General features: G+C 49.3%; 1 protein-coding gene across 2 annotated transcripts in view; it reads right to left on the bottom strand.

Moving 5' to 3' along the window:
* Window positions 1–12,029, bottom strand: part of LSP1 (lymphocyte specific protein 1) — a 62,832-nt gene that overhangs the window by 32,771 nt on the left and 18,032 nt on the right. Inside the window, exon 1 of one of the 2 annotated variants that reach the window (XM_074230792.1) lies at window positions 7,677–7,909. The exons of the other annotated variant lie outside the window; for it this stretch is intronic. Within the exon in view, the coding sequence (XP_074086893.1) occupies window positions 7,677–7,738 (62 nt within the window). The 5' untranslated portion in view covers window positions 7,739–7,909. Of the gene's footprint in view, window positions 1–7,676; window positions 7,910–12,029 lie in introns of those variants that run through there. 2 annotated transcript variants of the gene reach the window in all.

Below are 12,029 nucleotides of genomic sequence, written 5' to 3'. Positions count from 1 at the left end.
CTCTCTAACCTCAGGTTCAAGGTGACCCCAGGCCTGTCAGTCCCACTCTGTGGCTCTGGTCCATTTCACCTTGCATCATCTCTGGTCAGTTTCACCTCTACAGTATCTTTGGTCTATTTCACCTCTGGTCTATTTCATCACTCTGGTCTATTTCACCTCTTCAGTATCTTTGGTCTATTTCACCTCTTTGGTCGATTTCATCTCTTTGGTATCTCTGGTCTATTTCACCTCTCTGGTCTATTTCACCTCTCTGGTCTATTTCACCTCTTTGGTCTATTTCATCTCTTTGGTCTATTTCACCTCTTTGGTCTATTTCATCACTCTGGTCTATTTCACCTCTTTGGTCTCTTTCATCTCTTTGGTCTATTTCATCTCTTTGGTCTATTTCACCTCTTTGGTCTATTTCATCTCTTTGGTCTATTTCACCTCTGGTCTATTTCATCACTCTGGTCTATTTCACCTCTTCAGTATCTCTGGTCTATTTCACCTCTCTGGTCTATTTCACCTCTTTGGTCTATTTCATCTCTTTGGTCTATTTCACCTCTTTGGTCTATTTCACCTCTTCAGTATCTCTGGTCTATTTCACCTCTGGTCTATTTCATCACTCTGGTCTATTTCACCTCTTCAGTATCTCTGGTCTATTTCATCTCTTTGGTCTATTTCACCTCTTAGGTCTATTTCACCTCTTTGGTCTATTTCACCTCTTTGGTCTATTTCACCTCTTCAGTATCTCTGGTCTATTTCACCTCTTTGGTCTATTTCATCACTCTGGTCTATTTCACCTCTTCATTATCTCTGGTCTCTTTCACCTCTTCAATATCTCTGGTCTATTTCATCTCTTTGGTCTATTTCACCTCTTTGGTCTATTTCACCTCTTCAGTATCTCTGGTCTATTTCACCTCTTTGGTCTATTTCATCTCTTTGGTCTATTTCACCTCTTCAGTATCTCTGGTCTATTTCATCTCTTTGGTCTATTTCACCTCTTTGGTCTATTTCACCTCTTCAGTATCTCTGGTCTATTTCACCTCTTTGGTCTATTTCACCTCTTCAGTATCTCTGGTCTATTTCATCTCTTTGGTCTATTTCACCTCTTTGGTCTATTTCACCTCTTTGGTCTATTTCATCTCTTTGGTCTATTTCACCTCTTCAGTATCTCTGGTCTATTTCATCTCTTTGGTCTATTTCACCTCTTTGGTCTATTTCACCTCTTTGGTCTATTTCACCTCTTTGGTCTATTTCACCTCTTTGGTCTATTTCATCTCTTTGGTCTATTTCACCTCTCTGGTCTATTTCACCTCTTTGGTCGATTTCACCTCTTTGGTCGATTTCATCTCTTTGGTCTATTTCACCTCTTTGGTCTATTTCACCTCTTTGGTCTATTTCATCTCTTTGGTCTATTTCACCTCTTTGGTCTATTTCATCTCTTTGGTCTATTTCACCTCTGGTCTATTTCATCACTCTGGTCTATTTCACCTCTTCAGTATCTCTGGTCTATTTCACCTCTCTGGTCTATTTCACCTCTTTGGTCTATTTCACCTCTTTGGTCTATTTCACCTCTTTGGTCTATTTCACCTCTTTGGTCTATTTCATCTCTTTGGTCTATTTCACCTCTTTGGTCTATTTCATCTCTTTGGTCTATTTCACCTCTGGTCTATTTCATCACTCTGGTCTATTTCACCTCTTCAGTATCTCTGGTCTATTTCACCTCTCTGGTCTATTTCACCTCTTTGGTCTATTTCATCTCTTTGGTCTATTTCACCTCTTTGGTCTATTTCACCTCTTTGGTCTATTTCATCTCTTTGGTCTATTTCACCTCTTTGGTCTATTTCATCTCTTTGGTCTATTTCACCTCTGGTCTATTTCATCACTCTGGTCTATTTCACCTCCTCAGTATCTCTGGTCTATTTCACCTCTCTGGTCTATTTCACCTCTTTGGTCTATTTCATCTCTTTGGTCTATTTCACCTCTTAGGTCTATTTCACCTCTTTGGTCTATTTCATCTCTCTGGTCTATTTCATCTCTTTGGTCTATTTCACCTCTTTGGTCGATTTCACCTCTTTGGTCGATTTCATCTCTTTGGTATCTCTGGTCTATTTCACCTCTCTGGTCTATTTCACCTCTCTGGTCTATTTCATCTCTTTGATCTATTTCACCTCTTTGGTCTATTTCATCTCTTTGGTCTATTTCACCTCTTTGGTCTATTTCATCACTCTGGTCTATTTCACCTCTTCAGTATCTCTGGTCTATTTCATCTCTTTGGTCTATTTCACCTCTTTGGTCTATTTCACCTCTTTGGTCTATTTCATCTCTTTGGTCTATTTCACCTCTTTGGTCTATTTCATCTCTTTGGTCTATTTCACCTCTTTGGTCTATTTCATCTCTTTGGTCTATTTCACCTCTTTGGTCTATTTCACCTCTTTGGTCTATTTCATCTCTTTGGTCTATTTCACCTCTTTGGTCTATTTCACCTCTTCAGTATCTCTGGTCTATTTCATCTCTTTGGTCTATTTCACCTCTTTGGTCTATTTCACCTCTTTGGTCTATTTCATCTCTTTGGTCTATTTCACCTCTTTGGTCTATTTCACCTCTTCAGTATCTCTGGTCTATTTCATCTCTTTGGTCTATTTCACCTCTTTGGTCTATTTCACCTCTTCAGTATCTCTGGTCTATTTCATCTCTTTGGTCTATTTCATCTCTTTGGTCTATTTCACCTCTTTGGTCTATTTCATCTCTTTGGTCTATTTCACCTCTTTGGTCTATTTCATCTCTTTGGTCTATTTCACCTCTTTGGTCTATTTCACCTCTTTGGTCTATTTCACCTCTTTGGTCTATTTCACCTCTTCAGTATCTCTGGTCTATTTCATCTCTTTGGTCTATTTCATCTCTTTGGTCTATTTCACCTCTTTGGTCTATTTCACCTCTTTGGTCTATTTCACCTCTTTGGTCTATTTCATCTCTTTGGTCTATTTCACCTCTTAGGTCTATTTCACCTCTTTGGTCTATTTCACCTCTTTGGTCTATTTCACCTCTTTGGTCTATTTCACCTCTTCAGTATCTCTGGTCTATTTCACCTCTTTGGTCTATTTCATCACTCTGGTCTATTTCACCTCTTCAGTATCTCTGGTCTCTTTCATCTCTTTGGTCTATTTCACCTCTTCAGTATCTCTGGTCTATTTCACCTCTTTGGTCTATTTCATCACTCTGGTCTATTTCACCTCTTCATTATCTCTGGTCTCTTTCACCTCTTCAATATCTCTGGTCTATTTCATCTCTTTGGTCTATTTCACCTCTTTGGTCTATTTCACCTCTTCAGTATCTCTGGTCTATTTCACCTCTTTGCTCTATTTCACCTCTTTGGTCTATTTCACCTCTTTGGTCTATTTCACCTCTTTGGTCTATTTCATCTCTTTGGTCTATTTCACCTCTTTGGTCTATTTCACCTCTTTGGTCTATTTCACCTCTTTGGTCCATTTCACCCTATGTCATCTCTGGTCCACGTGGCCCCTGCGGCATCTCTGGAACTCACCCCCTTCTCTCCCAACCTTGCCGACATCCTGATTGGACCCTCATCACTTCACACCTGGACTGTACAAGAGCTGTTTGGGGGGGAGGAGCTTGCCTCCAATCTCTCCTCACTCCCAGCCATCCTTCATTCAAGTACTAAAGCAATTTTCCTGAAGCCCGGGCCTGGTCATGTCACTCCTTATTTAATAAATTCAGTGGCTCCTTATTTCCAGGACCAAAGAGAAGGAAGGCAGACAATGGGTGTGACAAAATCACTCCATGGGGAGCCTGGCCTCCACCCTGTCCTCTCTGCTCACCATCCAGGGGACGTTGGGCAAGGCCCTCCCCCTCTCTGGGACTCAGTTTCTTCTACTGTAAAATGAAGGGGCTGCTATAGCAGAGCACTCCAAGGCATCTGCTATCTGCCTGTCTAGGAGTCTCTGGGGATGAATGCATGATGTCTTGGTGCCCCTCAGAGCTCCCTGTGCTCTTGTCCAAAAGGGCATTGATGCTGATCACTGTGGACATCCTGACAAGGGTCTGGGCTCCCTAGTGGAACTGCTTGGTCAAGTTCAATCCAATTCACCAAAGCATGGGGGAAGCACTGTCTACACTACCCCAGTAAAGACCCTGGAGACACACACTGAGTGGGCTCCCATCAAGGGAAATCTGTCCTGGGCTTGCTAGGGATCCCGGGGTCTCACCACTAGCCAGGACTGAGTCCCCAGGCTCTCCTCCACTTTTTTTCTCCACTTCCAACATGAGGGAAACAATGGAGGGAGCCAGGAGACTGCAAGAGGCTGATGTACCTCGGACAAAGCTGAGGCAAGGGCATGGAAGGAAGGTGCCCAAGCATCGGGGACTGCCTAGACGAAGGCATGGGAGCAGGAAAAAGGAACTGCCGGGTTCAGAGACTTCTAAGGCTATTCCAACCCCCTTGTTTAATTAGTGAGGAAACTGAGGCACAGGGACTGTAAGCGACTTAACCCAAATTCACAAGGGTAGTTGAGGGTGGGACCCAGGCTGGAGTCTTAACTTCAAGGTAGGACTGAGGTAGGACATGGTGGTGGTCAGACTGAGGGATGCCCTGCTAGCCCTATGGCACCCACCTGAGTGAATGTCTGCTGCCCGTCTCCCTGGAGGCAGTGGGGAGTTACAGTAGGTGGGGGAGTGGACATGTGTTCTCGTGGCAGTGATGCTCCTATTGACCATGCTTTGTATACAGTAGGTACCGATTAAATGTGAAGCTGTCTTGCTGACCAGGAGGTCAGTCCTGGGGCCTTCCACAAGACAAGGGATGTTTGGAGGAGACTGACAGCAGTGGACCTTGGGAGCTGGGAGCGCATTGCCCTGAACCTTCCTTCTCCACCTCCTATCTGTGGGCTCCAAGGCAAAGACATTGCCTCAATGGGAAAAGGAAAAGGGATTTATGAAGCTCCTACTCGGGCTGGAGTGCGCATGAAGCTGGCCAATAGCAAGACTTCTCATACCTACTTGAAAAGGTTGGAAGGAGACTCCAACTATCTAAATGACAGTGACTGGGGCAGCTAGGGGGTGTAGTGGATCAGGAAGATGTGAGTTCAAATACAGCCTCAGACACCTCCTAGTTCCCTGGGCAAGGCCTTCAACCTGTTTGCCTCAGTTTCTTTTCTGGTAAAATGAACTGGAGAAGGAAATGCCAATGTCTGTGCCAAGACCAACTGGGCATCAGCCCCTTTGGGTCTCCCCAGAGACTAGAGCAGCTGAGGGTACATGGGGGGGGGGGGGGTAGGGGGTAGAACCTGGATCAGGAAAAACAGAAGGGCAGAATATGTAGATTAGGGAGCCATCTGCCTAACAAAGATAATCAAACCCTAGGGAGCAATGAGCTCAGCCAGGAATGACAGAGAAAGGGAAGAGGCTGGACTGAGCCCTCAGGGCAGGTTTTCCAGAGAGGAAGGAGAAGGAAGGATCTTGAAGAGGAGAGGGAGAGGAGAGAGGCGGGAGAAAACCCCTTGGAGAAAAGGGGGCTTTTCCTAGCTAGGGACCCAGCCCACGTCCCTTTAACTGGGAAGCCAGCCCAACATGCTGACCAGCACACTGGAAGGCTGGATCCAGATATCATTTCTAAAAAATGCAGAAGGGAAGGGGGAGGGGGAGCCCCGGGGTTTCCTGTGTAACTTGGCCCATCCCAGTGGGTTTCTGTGCATTTGCTGCTTCTTTATCTTTATGTGCAGGAGCAGCTCTAGGCCAATCTCCATCCTGGCAGCCTGGGCAAAACCGCAGATGGGCACAGTCACTCCCCAACCTTCCAAGGAACAACTGTTGGGGGGGGATTTTTCTGGGTGCTCTCTTCCAGCTTTGGCCCAGGACCCAAAGATGGACTTCCCTAAAATAAGACTGGAGGGTCCCAGGGCTTCGGGCCAAGTCTCCCTTGGGGGTTGCCCCCCACCTCTGAGGCTCCAGCCCAGCCCACTTCGCCAGCTCCCAGGTGGATGAGTGGAGAGTTAACAGAGTCATGAATATTTTAGCTGTCAGGACCTCGGGCCCAAGCCTTCATTTTACAGACAGACAAACTGAGCCCCGAAGGCAGGGAGCCTTGCCAAAAGTGCTCTTCAGGTTAGTGCTGGGACCGGATGTTGAGTCTCAGACCCAGGACTTTCTAGTATCTGAGAGCCCTCAGACACTCCTGTCTCTATTTATCACCAAGTTTCCTCTCTTCTTGGCTCCTCAGGCTGCCCATCTAGTAAAGGGGTTTAGGGAGCCTTGAGAAACTAGACCAGGGGTGGCCTCTGTCTTCCCAAGAGCTTCTAGAGAGGACTGCTGGGTTGGGGGCTCAGGGCTGAAGTCCCCACGGGGCCAGTCCCAGGGAGTCCCCCCTTCCTCCGCAGGCAGGAATGAAGTGGCAGCGAAGGCTGACCAGCCCCCTTCTCTTTCCCGCTGTGCCCCCCAAGCATGGACTCACACCCCACCTGTTATAACCCCTTGGGCTGCCCCCCGGCCAGCAGGGAGGCCCCAGGTGGAGGCAAGTGAGGGTGTGGGTGGAGACGGGGAGCCGCAGACACCCCCCTCCCCAACACCCCCCCCCCCCCAGGAGAGCAGAGACTAGGAGAGCTGCAGCCCCCCCCCCCCCCCCCCCCCGCCAAAGCGATCCGGACTGTTTCTCGGCTGAGGGTCCCCGAGTGTCAGACAGGTCCGACAGGGGAGGGGCTCCCCCTCCTACCTCAGCAGGTTCTGCAGGCCCTGCTTACTGGAGGGTCTCCTCAGGAGCGCCCCGCCGCCGAGGCCGCCGCCGCCGCCGTCATAGTGGCCCCCGGCCCAGCCGCCCTCCGCGCCCGGCCGCGCCCGGCTCCGCTCTGCCCGCTCTGCCCGCTCTGCCCACTCTCTCCTCTCAGCCTCTCGCGCTCCCTCTCTCCAGGAAGTTCACCGGCTCCTTTTGTTCGCCTCCAGCCCCCTCCCCTCCCCTCCCCCGTCCCTCCTCCTCCTCCTCCCCAGACTAGTCCCAAAGGTCCGAGAGCAGAGTTGGGGGGCGGGGGCCCGGGGGGCCGAGACGGAGCCGAGCCCGCAGCCGGCCTCCCGCCTTTGTCTCCTCGCCCCCCACCCCGCCCGAGCCTGGGCCCCCCCTCGCTCTCTCCGCTCCCTCCTTCTCCATTGTCTCTTTGTCTTTCCTCCACCCCACCCCGTTATCACCTGAGGCCCCTCCCTGCCTAGATGGCAGAGCCAGGTGGGGGTGGGGCTGGGGGCTGGGGGGAGGGAAGGAGATGGGCGGCTGTTGGGGGGCGCCCTCCCAGCCCCAGTTCCAGCTCTTCCCCGTGACTCGCTCCCTTCCCCCACGCTGTAACCGCCTCCCCCTCCCGGTCACGGTGCCCCCCAGGGCTGAAATTCTTTTCTCTCCCCCCAGGACGAGGAATAGGTCTCCATGCTTCCTGGGAAGGGCCCGAGGAGTCTCCAAGTCACTGGACTCTTCCGACCTCTACCACACCCACTGGAGCCCACCTTTCTTCCTCCCCCATTAGAAAGTCAGCTCCTTGCGGGCAGGGCCTGACTTCCTGCTTCCTTTAATACTCCATCCCAGCCTTGGGGAGCAACCCATGCTTGCTGACTTGACTTCCTCCTGTAGAATGCCCCCCACCTCGAGAGCACCCCCTCTCCAGGGCCTGCTCACCTCCCCCGAGTTAGGCTGGGTTCCTCACCTGGACCTGGAGGCCCTTGGCTCCTCTCCCACATTGCTCCTGGTCCTGCCTTTGGTGGCCATCAGAACCAACCATAGGGCCCTTCAGGAGCCTCAATCGCTGCTCTTCTCCAGATAGGGACAAGGCCCCCAGCGTTCTCAGTCTGCCCTGGCCTGCGCTCTCTCCAGCCTCCCCAAAGTGGGGTGCTCAGTCCTGGCCCCAAACCTCCAGGGGTGATCTGGCCAGGTCAGAAGGCAGCTGCCGGACACACCAGCCCTTTGGGGGGGCCACTTCCCTTACCCCGCTGACTCACAGTGACCTTGCATTCCCATCAGCCCTTGGAGTCTTGTTCTGTGGTCTGCCAAGAAGGGTCTCCATCCCTAGGAGAAACTTTTACACTTTTTTTTAGACTTTTTTCTCAGGCAATTTCATCTTATTCAGCTTCCTCCAGCGGCCTAGTTATCCGGAGAGCAATTGTTAAGCACTGATTGAGTGCCTACTGCATGCTTGGTAATTTAAGCATATAAGGCTAAGGTTAGCAAATGTTAATCCCTTCTCTCAAGGAGCTCCCAGATACAGATAACTAGGTACAAACAAATCCAGGGCCTGAACAAGCTGGAGTTAAATCACCATCAACTAATCATTCCCTAAGTATTAAGTGCCTACTGGGTACAAGGCCAGTGAGAAGCTCAAGAGAGACCAAGAGAGGCACAAGTCTGTCTCTATGTCTCTATCCTCCAGGAGCTTACAGTCTAAGGGGGGGGGGGGGCACAAGCAAACATCTGGACCACGGAAGCCCAGGACAGGCTAAACAGAGGGGAGGCCCTGGGAAGAGGAGGAGAGGGAAGAGGATGTGGGCTAAGGGAAGGGGGAGAAGCCTGGAAAGTAGGAATGGGCTAGGTTGGTATTGCTACCACTCCCCCAGGTGACAGGGAGACACTGGAGTGTATTGAGTAGGGGTATGACCAGGTCAGACCTGCATTTCAGTGACTGGGTGGTGGTTGGACAGGAGTGGGGGAAGAGACCAAGGAGGGAGGTAGGCCAGCAGGATATTATATGAGTAGAGGTGTGAGGCGATGAGGGTCTGAACCAGGGTGGAGGCGGAGTCAGAAGAGAAGAGGGGGCAAAGAGGAGAGATGTTAGTTAAAAAAAGTAGAAGGCCCCCCTCAGGCTGGGAGCTCCCTGAGAGAAGGGACTGACTTTTTACCTTAGCCTCATACATCTTATTCTACTATACTTCTATACACCTTATATATCTTAAACAGCAGGCACTCAATCAATGCTTAGCAATTAGCTCTCTGGACAGCCAGGCCGCTGGGTGAAGTCTAATGATGAAATCTCCTAAGAAAATGTCTTTTAAAAAGTGTAAAAGCTTCTTCTAGGGATGGGAATTCTTCACTTCCCAAGGGTCAGAAGCCTGCCCGACCACAGAACACAGCTTCAAGGGTGGATGGGAGTGCAAGGTCACTGTGATCCAGCAGTCGGAAGTGGTGCCCCAATGGGCTGCTGTCTGGCAGCTGCCTTCTGACCTAGCCAGACCACCCTGGGATTCAGTCCTGAGCACTCCATTTTGGGGAAGACTAGAGAGGGTGCAGGCCAGGTGGGCTGAGAAGGTTGGCATAGCTTGGATATGGGGAGCGAAAATGAGGAATCCAGGCTGCCTCCTGGGCTGGGACGGTGAGGAAGGTCAGAGATAAGAGGGTTTGGAGGAAAGCTAAGGAGTGTTGGACAGGTCGGCTGGACACTCACTTAGACATGACTGAAAGGCAGTTGCAGGTTTGAGACTGGAAGTCGGCAGAATGATCGATCGGGGCAAATTTAAGAATCAAGAAACAGCAAAGGGATAGATGGTCATTAAATCAGTTGGAACTACTTTGTGTGAGGTCATCACATGAAGTAGACCAGAGAGAGAAGAGCAGAGGACCTAGGACAGGATCTTCTCAGTCCTCAATCTGTTATCTGGCAATTCTTCCCAGAAAGTTTCATGAATCTTTCACCTCAGGTTTTATGGTTGGATAGAAATGCCCTTCTGCCAACATGCCAACCCCAAAGACAAACCAGATTTCAACAAAGAGGTGTGATGTCCTTTTGGTCACTGGCTAAGATCTCATGACAATACCCAGGAAACAGAACCTGGGAACTGGTTAGAAGTGGGCACACATCTGACCCATCTAACTGTCAGAGAAGAAGATCCCAGGAGGGAAGACAAAGAGCCAAGGATTGCTGTGATGCAGCTGAGATCAGTTGGAGACCAACTCTGTAAATCTGGGCTTTTCCTTGTTAAGGGAATCTTCCTTCTCCCTTTATCATCTCATTTAGGCCACAGCTGAGGGCCTGACCTTCAACCTGACGTGGATGGCATTGTCTTCTGGTGGGGTGGCCAGGGCCAAGACCACCCAAAAAGAGACCCCTCCCCAAGAAGCAAAATCTCCAATGTGGGACTTGGATCACTCCCAGGTCACCACCCCTCCCATGGACTCTGAGGGAGAATTTAAGGAGGTCCAGGACAGGGCTCCCTCTCTTCTACCTCCCAGTCTCCTGTGGAAGCCCTGGTCAGAAGCCTGACCAGTTCAATCAGCAACCCGCATGGTCTACTCTCTATACTCTTCTTAACTTTTCTATCATTTTTCTTACATGTTGTAACTTCTTTTAATAAATCTCCATTTTCTTTCCAAAACCTGCATTCCCAAGTCTGAGTCGCGATTCATTGCAAGGCCAGGAAACAACCACTGGCTACAGCTGATTGGTGTCATCCCCCTCCAAGAGCTCCTTACAAAACCAGGAAGGTGAGGAGAGAGAGAGAGAGAGAGAGAGAGAGAGAGAGAGAGAGAGAGAGAGAGAGAGAGAGAGAGAGAGAGGAGTCCAGAGGGAGAATCTACCTTTCCATTGACTAGAGGATAAATTGGTGGATTCAGCAAAAGTCAAAGATCAGGACCTCCCATCTGAGTGAGGAGGAGGAGGATGTTTGATGAGGATGTTTGTCCTTCATTCTCGAGGAAGACCATGACATTAGGGAGGCGAGGCCAGGACAAGCACATGAATTGGATTGGAGTGAGGGGGGCCTGTGCTAAGTCCCCAGTCTCACTTTCTCCTCCAGAGCCAGCTGGGTCCAGTGGCCAGATATAGATCAGGACAACTGGAGATGGTCCTGGATGTGAGGCAGTCATGGTGAGTGACTTGCCCAAGGTCACACAGCTAGTAAGTGTCAAGGTCTGATGCTGGATTCAAACTCCTGTCGTCCTGATGACTCCAACTGCACCAACAACCTGTCTGTCCTAGGAGCAGCCATGGCCCAAGACATCCCAGGAAAAGGCTGTCTCTAAATGATAAAAAAAAAAATCACCAACCCACTCCTCTAAATCCAACAAAAAGTTACAACCATGGGGAACATCATGAAGATACCATGAAGAGGGGGCAGCTAGGTGGTGTAGTGGATAAAGCACCGGCCTTGGAGTCAGACCTGGGTTCAAATCTCATCTCAGACATTTAATAATTACCTAGCTGTGTGGCCTTGGGCAAGCCACTTAACCCCCATTTGCCTTGCAAAAAAAAAAAACCTAAAAAAAAGAAAAAAAGATACCATGAAGAGACAGATGCCTTCCAAGAATTATAAAAGTTGTCTAAATTCACAATTTCTCCAGGAGTTTGAGAGTGAGGGAAAGAGTGCCAGCCAACTCTTGTTGCTCTCCTATCTCAGTAAAGTCACATATCTAAAAACTCAAGCCTGGATGGCATGGCTGATAATCAACAAAGGCCATATTGTCAGGGGCTCAGGTTTGCCCCTAGACCAGTGCGGGCAGAAGTCAACTGCTGCCTTTGGGGACCCAGTCCACCAGGACCTCTAGGGTTCATTATGGTAAGCCTGACAGACAAGGCTTTATTTTTTAAATAACTAATTAAGCATAGAGCTCTGGTCCGATTCCTGGGACACTTCACCCAAGGCCACCTAATGTCCAACTATTAATAACTGGCCTTGGGGAGCCAGTACTCCAGCCAGGTGTGAATCTGCCCAGTTGTACCATTGATTGATCAGTATCTTTCTCTCTAGTTCCCCATCTTTTCTATAAGAATAACATGAGAAACTTTGTCAAATAATTTGCAAATATCTGCACCAACCCTTCCAATGCTCCCACAAAGTTGTTTAGTAATCCTGTCGAAAAGGAAATCAAGTGAGTCTGGCTTAAAAGCTTTGCTTGGCATCACCTTAGAGTCCTGCTTCCCTCCCTCAGTCACCCTTTTAACAACAGACACACAGCTGGGGCAGTGGATAGCATGACAGATCTGCAATAGGAAGAACTGAGTTCAAATCTGACCTCAGATATTGGCTATGGAGTCCTAAAAATTATTTCCTCTCTGTCTGCCTCAGTTTCCTTA

This window comes from Macrotis lagotis, chromosome 3 (genome assembly GCF_037893015.1).
Source record: "Macrotis lagotis isolate mMagLag1 chromosome 3, bilby.v1.9.chrom.fasta, whole genome shotgun sequence".
Classification (NCBI taxonomy): Eukaryota; Metazoa; Chordata; class Mammalia; order Peramelemorphia; family Peramelidae; genus Macrotis; species Macrotis lagotis.
Note: the sequence above shows the minus strand (reverse complement) of the source record. Positions and strands in the feature narration are given on the sequence as shown.